Below are 12,469 nucleotides of genomic sequence, written 5' to 3'. Positions count from 1 at the left end.
CAGGGGAAGAAGACAGACACCAGAGAGAAGGGAAGTCTCTTGTACAGCTCCACGTCTCTGACCTATTTTGTCTTCAAGTTCCTAAGGCTCACAAGTGGACAGTGAATAAAGGAAATTTTTAAAAATAAGAATAAATAATTTTTTTAAATTAAAAAAAAAAAACTTAAAAAAAACACCCAAAAACTGAGACACTGTTGACATAGAGCAATATGCTTTTTATTGCAGGACACCCATCCTGTTTGAAGTTTTGTCCCGAATTAACCGCCAACGTGAAGGCCTTGAGGTGGCAGTGCATCGAGTGCAAGACATGCAGCGCATGTCGGGTCCAGGGCAAAAATGCAGTGAGTATGCTTGCCACGTCCCGGCACGGGGGAGACAGAATGGTTCCGTGTTCAAACCATGGGAATGGTACGCCACACCTGGGAAATTGGTGCTCCTTCACTACGTTTTACTGCTAACCTGGTAACGTGAGGATGTTGGTGTTCTGTAGTTGGTCTCGGTCTCAATTAGTCTCTAATATGTTATATTACAGGATAATATGCTTTTTTGTGATTCCTGTGATAGAGGATTCCATATGGAGTGCTGTGACCCACCACTTTCCAGAATGCCAAAAGGTGAACTTTTAAACCATATTAAAAATGTAGGGCTGGGAATGTAACTCAGTGGTAGAGCACTGGCCTAGCATGTTTGAGGTTCTAATTTAATTCCCAGCACTGTGAGACAAACAAAATAGTTTCTTACTTACTTGTTAACCTTATTTTGATGTCTAGGTGTTCCCCCTCCTCATACCCACGTTCTTGCAGGTTGTGAATAGAAGAGTATTATAAAATTATTTGGTTTGGGATGACACGTATAACACTCTAATTCAGACGTAGGGGAGAAACTCTCTTGCCCTGCAACAGCTCCCTAGTTAGTAAGACTTGACATCACTGTATTATCCAGTAAAGGAAGTGAGTTCTGGTGACTTGAGAGTATTTCAGCAGGAGCCTGTCACCAGGCTTTGGCTGTTGGTTGATGGTTCAAAGCATGAACATCTGAATCCTTATGCATCTAGTTTAATTGGAGCGTCCTTCTCCGTTTTGTGTAAGTCAGTCATGCCCAGCCTTCCCCTGCCCTCCTCACAGTTTGCAATATGTTAAGCTTTTAAAAATGATCAAAATGACCTTGCCTTTTTATTATACTGTATATACATTGACATTGTGAAAGGTATAAAAAATAACCAGCATAAGAGAAACAAAGAAAGAATAATTGCCGATACTTCCCCTGCCTCTACGCTCCCTTTCCATAGGAGCGTGCTGCTGCACATGCGTATGTAACTTTTTGAGATTTCTCCTTCTCAGTAACAGACTGTAAGCATCCTCATATCATTGCTTGCTCTCCTAAACATGATTTTAGAAGAGTCATGTTCAGCACCATAATATAGAGCAGGGGTTCCAACCTGCTTCTGGGCCATGGAGGAGCTTTGTCGGCACGATATTTTTGAACTTTTGATCTTGAGTTGTCTCAGCGGGGCATGCATGCTTTGGTCTGCCACCCTCTCACGCTCCCTGTTGTCACGTGTTCTAATTTGCTTTAGTCATTTGCCGTCACGGCGCTTCCTGTAGGTACTTGATTTTGCAACCTCATGTATAAATGAACCATAATTGATTTAATTAACCAATTCTCTACGGTAGATACTTAATGTTGCAAGTGTTTCCCTCACTCCTGAAGATGAATTCGTAGAGAGGAGTCTAATTAGAGGCTACTTACTTGAAAGGCTGTCGGTTTTTACGCTGACCACCAGTGTGAGGAATTATATTCATGACACTCGACACCAGTAGATTCACTGAGGCTGAGACATACTTTTTTTATGTTCTAACATGTTTAAAATAATTTTTATCTTATGACTAGTACTATCTTAGATTTGATAAAACTAGTCTTAGTTAATATTTTAAATCAAAAAATTGTGATAGTTTTTCCCTTTTCATTAAGGAGACACTGAACTTTTTTTGGTTATTGACTATATTATCATTTGTGAAGTAACTGTTTTATACTTGAATCATTTTTTTTCTGTTCAGGCTCAAATACTTACAGCTTCAGTTTTACATAAATATTAATCAGATTTAGATTCCTGATATTTGCAACATTTTGTTTTTTCACAGAGTATTCTTTGCCTAGGTTTTTATGGTTCTATCCTTCCCTACTCCCCATGGAAATTACATTTTACTAGGGAGCTATGTGTGCATTGGATCATTTTTGTAAAAAACTTTTTTTTTTATTTTTAGTTAGTGTGCAAACTTTTTGTAAGTCCTTGTGGTGGCTTACACCTGTTATCCCAACCCTTGGGAGACTGAGGCAGGAGGCTCTAGAGTTCAAGGCCAGCCTAGGTCACTTGAGACCTCGTCTAATGAAGAGGAAAGGAAAGGAGTGAAACATTCTTGTGAAGACGAGGAAGTAGTTCTTCTCCTTCCGGGTAGTTGATTAAGTCCCGTGCTCCCTTCCCCGCTGATTGGAATTGGGACTTTTTGATAGACTAAACTTGTCTATAATAGCCACAGCTTCTGTGTTTTCAATTGACCAATTGCCGATGTCAGACATATCATTTTTCAATTATTATCATGCCAGAGAACTTAAAATTGTTGTTTTAATTTTAAAATATTTAAACTCATCATTTTCAGTGTTTGAAATTTCCAAAAGCAATTGATAAACAAACCAAACCTCTTTTTTCCCTATACAAGTTCAGAAGTCTGATTAACTTGAAATTTTTCCTTCCCAAGTGATAAGAAAGGAATAAAAGATTTGGGCTAGAGAGATAGCTCCGTGCTTAAGATCGAACCTTGCTGCTTTTCCAGAGGACCAGGCAGCTTACAACTGCCTGTAACTCTAGTTCCAGGGGATCCAATGCTTCTCTGGCCTTCTTAGGTGTGTACACATGGCATACATCCATGCACACACACGCAGTTTCCTGGGGTGACTGTGGGGTGGTGGGAGGCTTAGTGCCCGGGGAATAGCTAGGGCCAGCCTCTGCTCTCAGCACCTTGACCAGGGGCCTTTGACCCTTAGCGATGGCTTTCTGAAGAGAACAACAGAGTGACCCCCTGTCCACGGAAAGTTCTGCATACAGGCCCCCTTGACCAGGTTACTACAGCTGCAGGTTTATATTTAATACCTTCTCCTTAAGTGAAACATTAAAATGTCTTTTCATATATATATTAATTCAGGGATGTGGATTTGCCAAGTCTGCAGACCAAAGAAAAAGGGAAGAAAACTACTCCATGAGAAAGCCGCACAAATAAAACGACGATATGCAAAACCCATTGGACGGCCGAAAAATAAATTAAAGCAACGATTGTTGTAGGTTGAGATCTTATTAAAAGAAATCTTATATGTTGTGCTTTAAAAAATGTAGGTAATTGTAATCCCCTTGAATTTTGTTAGATTTTTTTAGCATAATTTTTCTAAACTCAATAAGGAATATTTTCCTTTTGCATAAGCTGTGGGATTTTCCCCCCAAAATAACATTTTTAATTACAGTTGGTATTTTGGGGTCTTCTCTTGGCAGTAGCTATGATACCGAGTGACATATTTCAAGCAGCAAAATGGAAGTGTTGTAAGAACTGCAAACTTCCTCAGGCTTTTTATTGGTTGAGCATTAAAACAGCTTAGTTTTATAAATATTTTCACAGGAGCTTTTTAAAACAGAGAGTAATAGATAACAATCCCTTCTGATGCCAATATACTGTTACCAATTTTTAAGATTTCTTTCCCAAAATAGTAGCTTCTGAGACACCTATAAATGACTGTTTGCCCCTATAGAGTTAGACAGGATCTTTTGGCAGGTGCAGCTATGTGCAGAAATACAGATACAATATTTTACAGTAAACCACAGGTCTCCTCTGATAGCCTCATTTCCAAATTCTTTGGTTGTGTAATTGCCATTAAAGCCTAGCTGAGAAAGGAGGAAGTGGATGTGTGTTCACCACATAAGAGTATAGATTGACTACCTGTAGTCTTAAAAAACACATAGACAGGGCTGAGTGGGGCGGGGCACACCCTTTAATCCCAGCACTCGGGAGGCAGAGGCAGGCGGATCTCTGAGTTTGAGACCAGCCTGGTCTGCAGAGGGAGTTCCAGGCCAGCCAGGGCTATCTTGGGGGCTAAAGGAAAGGGGCCCTGTGCTGTGTAGGTGAGCAGGTCCCCTGCCCACCCTGAGCAGACACTGTCCCTCCTCCTTGCACGCTCTTTTTTCCCTTTGTCACCTGAAGTCGTTCACTGCCTTGTGTGCTCTGAGAAGTGCTTCTGCACTGTCCACCAAAGGAAAAGTAGAAAGTGCAGGCTCCTTTCTAGAACTTTCTATGAAATTAATGAAAGCCCTTTAACTGGTAGGCTAGACATTTTAAATGGATTTTTAGTTGTTACTTTAGAAACAAATATAAAATATTTATGAATAAAATCTCGCATGTTCATATTATTTAAAGTAGAAATTGTGTTTTTTCATTTGTCCTGTGTAGGCATTGTTCTTGAGATGGGACCATATCCTCGGGGTCCAATTATAAAATCAAAATTAGGATATAAACTTTCTAAACAAAGGACACAGCTGAAAATTGCACCTGGCACAAATCCTAACTTTTTGTTTGTCCAAAATTGTCCTTTGAGCTCAGGAATTTTTAAGATAGTCTAGGGAGATATTCTTTTACATGCTTTATAAGCACATTGTCTTTTCTGGACGGTCAATTCTAGCTCCAGTCCAGATGCAGCATTTTAATGCAGACATTCCAGCCTGGATAACTTGTTTGTTCGTAACCCTCACTGTGTCTTGTAGTGACACCAGAGATCTCCCGAGTTCATCTGATTTGGCTGAAACAGTGGTACCGGGCAAAGATCCTGGCAACTGAGCCACCTCAGATGAACCTTACAGAAATTGGTTCATTAAATCTTTGTGTACAAGATAGGCACGAAAATGTGTTCTATTTGTAATTATTTAAGGTATTTTGGTAATTTGTTATCATACCATTCTCAGGCTTCCATTTCTCCATTAGCTTTCAGCTAAATTGGTAACTCTGGGCCTCAGCATTGTCATGCTCATATGCAAATGTTTCTATTGTATAAATTTCTCCTGCAACACCGGTAGCTTCCCAAGTCTTGGCCTGAGGTGCAGGCAGTCAGCTGCCATTCATGTAGGCAGCTGTGTTTGTGGAGTGGCCTCCTACAGCAGTATGGCCAGACCACACCATCACACGAAGCGAAATGTCATTCAAAGTAGGAGGCAGAGGTCTTGACGCCAAGTGTCTGATAATGACCATGGTAAATGTGCTGCTTCTCCGCCAGACCCCCATGTCACGTCTGACCTGCCGCGGCTTCTCTTTAATCATTTCTTCAGTTTTTGTTTTTGTTTTTTGCAATTGTCCTTTTTTTCAGCAATATTTTATGCTGTAATTGTCTTCTCTCCTAGGAGAGTATTATTGGCTGTTTTATCATCCCGAGCACAAACTGATAGAAGAGGATCCTTTCTTTTTATTTTTAGTACAAATTTATAAACACACCCAAATTCTACTTCTGTAAGTTTCCAGACTAAGTGAAAAATTGTTTCTAACTATAAATAAGTATATACTTTTATTCTGGATCACACATCTGACCTACTTTCTCTAATACTTCTTAAAGGACATTTTAGGAAATCATTATTACTTATAACAACACCGGGGTTGACTTATTTTTTTGTCTAATTATAATGAAATCATTGGGTGTTTTCTTCCTTGTACTATGCTTGGGTCCACATGGATTCTCCTAGTACCTGTTGAACGGGCCCCGAGGGAATCATCACACAAAGTAGGTTCTGTTATCTTCTCCAGCCAAGAAACATGTAGGTGGTGGTACACACACACAAAAAAAAAACATTCTTGAGGTTGCAATTAACTTTAAGTTCAAGTACATTGACTGTGCATCTAGTTTCTTTAGATTTGTTATTAGATACCTTTATAATTCTGTTGCTTAATGCTGATACTATTCTCTAAATTTTTGCCTAGGTCTGTAACCAGTGATGAAGGATCCATGAATGCATTCACAGGAAGGGGGTCACCTGGTAGGGGTCAAAAGACTAAAGTCTGTACCACACCTCCATCTGGTCATGCTGCGTCTGGGAAGGACTCAAGCAGCAGATTGGCTGTTACAGACCCCACTCGGCCTGGTGCCACCACCAAAATCACCACCACCTCCACCTACATTTCTGCCTCTACACTTAAAGTTAACAAGAAAACCAAAGGGCTCATTGATGGCCTTACTAAGTTTTTTACACCATCACCTGATGGTCGCAGATCACGAGGTGAAATAATAGACTTTTCAAAGCACTATCGTCCAAGGAAAAAGGTCTCTCAGAAACAGTCATGCACTTCTCATGTGTTGGCCACAGGTACCACACAAAAGTTAAAACCTCCACCTTCTTCACTTCCACCCCCAACCCCCATCTCTGGTCAGAGCCCCAGTTCACAAAAGTCCAGCAGTTCCTCTTCTTCTACCTCTCCCCAGAGTTCTTCCAGCCAGTCCAGTGAGCCCTCCTTTAGCAGTCTTACTAACAACAGCCAGCTGAAGGCACTCTTTGATGGACTTTCTCATATCTATGCCACTCAGGGGCAGTCTCGCAAAAAGGGACACCCAAGTTACGCAGCACCCAAACGCATGCGTCGTAAAACTGAATTCTCTTCCACGGCAAAAGCTAAAGCCCGTTTCTTTGGAAAAAGAGACGTTAGGAGCAGGTTTCTTGCTCGCTCCTCCTCTAGCTGGGGGATGACTAGAGGACATATTTTTAAAGCCATTGCTCACTTCAAGCGAACAACTTTTCTTAAAAAGCACAGGATGCTAGGCAGATTAAAATATAAAGTGACCCCTCAGATGGGGACCCCGTCACCAGGGAAGGGGAGCTTGGCAGACGGAAGGATTAACCCTGATCAGGATGATGGTAAGCAAAAGGTGGAAGCTCCAGCCAAACCCACGCCCCGCCCTTCCCCCAACCCCGAGAGAACCAAGAAATCAACTCCTGTCCGTGACATAGGCTCTACTGTTTCTCTGTCCTCTCCACTTTCACACACGTGCAGTGAGACTTTGACCTTTTCCTAATGCCGACTAGACCTCCAAAATGTTGTTCTTCCAACTAATGCTCTCCGGCCTTCTACTGTTGACTTCCATTCGTAGTGGCACTAGGCACTCCTGCCCCCAGATGCCTCTGTAGCTTGCTTCTGGCTTTGTAGTCCGCATGACCAGCCACTGTCCAGCTTCGGCCGTGTTCTCCCGTGCTGCCTCTGTAGCCAGTGCCCCTGCGTATCCTGGCAGTGCCCGCAGCCAGGTGTTTCAGCCCTGCCTCTCTCTCTGCTCCATTGCTTTCTCATGACGAAGTTCATCCTGCTTACGTCTCCACAGAGCCTGATCTGTGATTCTGTGAAGTGTGCGTTGGGGTTGAGTGTGTTTGCGTGTGTATCCGTCCACCTCAGGGAGGAAACCGATTTCAAAATTTCATTGAACAAATTGGCCCATTACATTTGTTACCCTTTATACAACAAAAAGCCAAAATATGTCGTTTGGAAAAATTGATAGATTTTATGAACTCAAAACTAATGATGAGAATGCTGTAACTAGACATAACTTCTAATCTTGGTTGAAAAATATGTTTTGCTTGTATTATTCCTACTTTGCCTCGTATTTGTTATAAAAAGATGACAGTGATGTATGTTCAATTGAAAATTTAGTTGTAGTAGGGAAAGAATTACTGTTGGATCTGTGAGCCATGCCTAGCTGTACGAGATTATACAGCTCAATGGAGAAAGATCCCTGATTGCCCACTGTGCTGATTCCGTACCATTTTGCTAATGTACACCGGCCACCCATGCTTCAAATCAGTGAATACACTTTCTGCTGGTTTTAAATGACAGATACTGAAATTAAAATAAGCATCAAACAAGAAAGTACAGATGTAAATGTGATCGGAAACAAGGATGTCGTGACTGAAGAGGATCTGGACGTTTTTAAGCAGGCCCAGGAACTGTCTTGGGAGGTAAGGCCTAGATCCCACATAGCAGGAACCAGAGTTGTACAGCTTCTAATCATTATTCTGAGGCTGTAGAGTATCCCCTCAATATCCTTCATGGTTCTTGAATGTTTATGTCCATCTTTTTAACTGTAGAATTATCTATTCTTTTCAATATAGGAAAAAGACTCAACTGGTCTCACAGAATAGACCAGAGTAGTGCTTGTTATACAGATAGAGTAATAATTAGCTGGGCATGTTGGCACACGCCTTTAATCTCAGCATTTGGGAGGCAGAAGCAGACTGATCTCTGTGAATTCTATGCCAGCCTGGTTTACAAAGCAATTTCCAGGACGACTAGGATTATACAGAGAGACCCAGTCTCAGTCATAGTAAAAATAGTGATAATAATAGCAAGATGGCTCAGTGGGCAAAAGCACTTGGCTCTGCAAGCCTGACGACCCAAGTTCAATCCCTAAACCCGTGGTGGGAGAGAGAGCCAGCTCCCAAAAGTTGTCCTCTGACCTACACAGAAGCATGGCCTATACGTGCACACTCCACGCTCACTCAGACACCAAGTAAAGACTAAGATGTAGCTTAAAGAAGTTTCTGATAATTTTTCCCCACACTTGTAAAATAACAATTTCAAATTGTAACCAAAAAGCACATCACTTTCTAATTCACCCATACTTCTTCTGATGCAGATGGTCAGCCATATGAAAACGCGTCAGTTTTTAACTTTTTGGCGTTGATGAGTGAAATGTTGTGTTTTATAATCAATCGAAGTCGTCTTTATTTTTACTGTCTAGTAATTTCTCTAAATGGTTCCACTTAACATGTCAGCTCAACTTCAGTTGCTGTCAGCACACATGGAGAAGTAAGGCTATGACTTCTTAGACGTCTTTACAAGTAATTGCTGTTTTTGACTGTCAGGAGACAGTCGTGTGTGGCCGTTATTGTTGGTCCCTGCCCTGCCGCTGCCCTTTAAGGAGGTCACATTGTCCACAGTAGGCTTCTAGCTTTGTTTCTAGCAGCGTCCTGTCAGGCTAAAGACTTGTGGGGGTTTGGATCTCAGAAACGAGTGCGTCTTTTCATTCCTTACCCGGCCCTCGGCAGACCTTGGTGTTTGCTCTTCTTCAGCTAAAGCAGACGCCAGATTCCCCTCTTCGTCACTGTCCTTTGTGTACGGGCCGGGGGTGATGGACAGTGGTCACTATCTGACAGACAGCGCTAACTCAAGGCCCCTTCTTTACAGCATGGCAAAGCTCATTCTTAAAATATCATTAATCTCTGCGGGGGCCGGGGCACGCACACACCAGTGCCGTGGTGGAGGTGTAGAGGCCAGAGGACAGTTTACAGCAATTAATTCTCTTTCTTCCTTCACGTGGGTTCCAAAAATGAGATTCAGCTTATCAGCCTTGGCCGCAAATGCCTTACCTGCTAAGCCATCTTACCAGCCCCAAAGCTAGGGTTTTTGGTTCAAGAAACATTTCTTTTCATACAGCAGGTACTATCCTAGACACTGAGGCTACCACAGTGATTGCAGGCCTCATGTAGCTTACTGCATGGGAGGAGGGGCCATAACAGGACTCCTCCACTTCCCAGCATAGATGATAGCTCACAGGGGCTTAAGTGTAACTTCCTATAGGAGCAGGGGACTGGAGTGTCTTAGCAGTCGCTGCTGCGTCATCTTGTAATGTCGGTTGAATGCGTTACAGTCTGTTGTGATACCCGGTTGTACAGACTTTGGGATGTACTTGCATCACATTTATTACCCATCTTTGGCATATTTCTTAGGGTATTATTTTGCATGCCTATGCATTATGTAAAAAGATGCTTAATATTTCCTGTTTTAACAACATGAAAATTAATAATTAAGGTCAACAATGTGATTGAATAGCCTCAAATGAAAACAAATGTAAATGAAATACACTTCTTCTTGGTGCTTGTGCTTTACCATGATTGTGCTTGTTGTTCATCAGAAAATAGAGTGTGAAAGTGGAGTGGAAGACTGTGGTCGGTACCCTTCAGTAATAGAGTTTGGAAAATATGAAATCCAAACCTGGTACTCCTCGCCTTACCCACAGGAATATGCAAGGTACGGACCAAGCCTGAGGCCCTGTGAAACCAAGGAAGACACTGAATTCTGAAGCAGGGGATGATTTTGAGAGTAAACCTGACATCTTGGGGTATCACTCAGTGGGGGAGAGTGCCCGCCTCGTGTGCAGGAGGCCCAGGTTCTGTCACCTAGACCCAGTCAGTAAACAGGTCATGGTGTGCACCTGTAACTCTAGCCCCTGGGAGGTGGAGACGGGAGGATCAGAAGGTCAGGGTCATCTTTGGCCTTGCATGTTGAGTTGATGGCCATGAAAACTTGTCTCCAGAAATAATGAATGAATACATATGACAAACATTAATTTTGGTAGTCAGTTCAAAGCGTTTGCCGCCACATGCTTACTTTTGCTGGCTTGTTTGTGTACATTCGTGCATGTTCCTTCAGCATTAGCAACCACAGCTTATACATTTCTCTTTGAATTCCTAGGCCGTGCTGGGTTTGTTTGCTTAGTAGGACAAATGCTGTTTTTTTATGAAACCAAATCAGAAAAAAACAATAGCCATTCAATAGTACTTGCTAGACTTCCTCCCCGACTTGCTTTCTTGTAGTTAAGGATGTAAATTTTATTTCTAATAATTTTTTTTTTATTTTCAAGGTTTTTTTTCCCCCAGAAATTTAGCATAATAGAAAAAAATAGGAGGAAGTAGTGGGTGGCAGATAACTTTAGGAGACCCTTCCCCAAATTACTTAAAACCATTTCTGGCCAACTTATTAAAAAAATAAGAGAAAATAATGCCATCAGAGTTTCTCATTTTTCCTGAACTGAGATTAACTATAAGAACATTTTGGCAACCATATTCCCCAACATTTCTTTTGTTACCCACATCAAGGCACCTGACATTAGTAGAGTCTCGGGGGTTTTTTTTACCCTCGCCAGCCTAGACAACCAAGTGAAATTACATCTCAAAAATTTTTTTAATGAAAAAAGAAAATCACCGGGCAGTGGTGGCGCACGACTTTAATCCCAGCACTTGGGAGGCAGAGGCAGGCGGATCTCTGTGAGTTCGAGGCCGGCCTGGGCTACCAAGTGAGTTCCAGGAAAGGTGCAAAGCTACACAGAGAAACCCTGTCTCGAAAAAAAATAATAAATAAAGAAAATCATAATTCTCAATGGAAGCCCAGCTCAGCTAAGATTTCCTGAAGAGATGACAAGGTGGGGAGTCTACAGAGTGAGGGCTTGGTCTACCTAATGCCTGTATATTGTCAGGTGTCACTCAATACCTCATATGTACAAATGTGTATGCATCATTTACATAGCTGCATGATATGTACGTACAGCTGAAAGCAGCCTGACTTAGAGGCTCTCTCATTGGCTCTTGTCTGGGAAGATTTAATGGCCAGGTCACTGACGTGTATGTCTGTATGTGAGTGAGCACATCATCCCTCTCTGACTGCTATTTAAGCAGTACCATTAGTTTCAGAAGGTTAGAGCATGCGTGGGCTGGGCTAGAAAGATGGCTCAGCAGGTGGATCTCTGTGAGTTCGAGGTCAGCCTGGTCTACAGAGTGAGTTCCAGGACAGGCACAAAGCTACACAGAGAAACCCTATCTCGAAAAACCAAAAAAAAAAATTACCAAAAAAAAAAAAAAATCCACATTTCAATGGATGGAACTAGAAAATATCATCCTGAGTGAGGTAACCCAAACCCAGAAAGACAGTCATGGTATGTACTCACTCATTGGTGGATTCTAGATATAAAATGAACAATCAGACCACAACCCATAGAACCATAGAGGCTATATATATATATAGCATGGAGGTCCGTAGGACGACTGTGGCATATAATAAATTTCAGTTTTACTCAATTATTGAAAAAAAAATAGCCAAATGAATGGAAACACATGAACTATGAACCAAAGACTGAGGGGCTCCCAGCTGGATCAGGCCCTCTGAATAGGTGAGACAGTTGATTGGCTTGATCAGTTTGGGAGGCATTTAGGCAGTGGGACCAAGTCCTGTGCTCATTCCATGAGTTGGCTGTTTGAAACCAGGAACTTATGCAGGGACACTTGGCTTAGTCTGGGAGGAAGGGACTGGACCTCCCTGGACTGAGTCTACCAAGTCGATCACAGTCCTCGGGGGAGGACTTGTCCTGGAGGAGATGGGAATGGAGGGTGGGCTGGGGGTAAGGGGAGGGCGTGGGAGGGGGGAGAATAGGGGAACCCATGGCTGATATGTAGAACTGAATGGTATTGTAAAATAAAAAATATATATCACAAAAAAAAAAAAAAACAAACAAACAAACAAAAAAAAAAAAAAAAAAAAAAAGAAAGATGGCTCAGACAGAGGTTAAGAGCACTGGCAGCTCCTCCAGAGGTCCCGAGTTCAATTCCCAGCAACTACATGGTGGCTCACAACCA

General features: G+C 42.1%; 1 protein-coding gene across 12 annotated transcripts in view; it reads left to right on the top strand.

Annotated features, from left to right (window-relative positions):
• Positions 1–12,469, top strand: part of Kat6b (lysine acetyltransferase 6B) — a 211,373-nt gene that overhangs the window by 156,372 nt on the left and 42,532 nt on the right. For 7 of the 12 annotated variants that reach the window (XM_076544670.1, XM_076544668.1, XM_076544671.1 and 4 more), the window contains exons 4-9: positions 226–341; positions 533–614; positions 3,201–3,333; positions 6,003–6,931; positions 7,899–8,020; positions 9,976–10,091. In XM_076544670.1, the coding sequence (XP_076400785.1) occupies positions 226–341; positions 533–614; positions 3,201–3,333; positions 6,003–6,931; positions 7,899–8,020; positions 9,976–10,091 (1,498 nt within the window). The remainder of the gene's footprint in view (positions 1–225; positions 342–532; positions 615–3,200; positions 3,334–6,002; positions 6,932–7,898; positions 8,021–9,975; positions 10,092–12,469) is intronic. The other 5 variants (XM_076544674.1, XM_006984765.3, XM_076544673.1 and 2 more) reach the window with 3 other exon arrangements.

This window comes from Peromyscus maniculatus, chromosome 9 (genome assembly GCF_049852395.1).
Source record: "Peromyscus maniculatus bairdii isolate BWxNUB_F1_BW_parent chromosome 9, HU_Pman_BW_mat_3.1, whole genome shotgun sequence".
In the NCBI taxonomy this organism is placed as follows: domain Eukaryota; kingdom Metazoa; phylum Chordata; class Mammalia; order Rodentia; family Cricetidae; genus Peromyscus; species Peromyscus maniculatus.
This window is presented reverse-complemented; position numbering and strand designations above follow the sequence as displayed.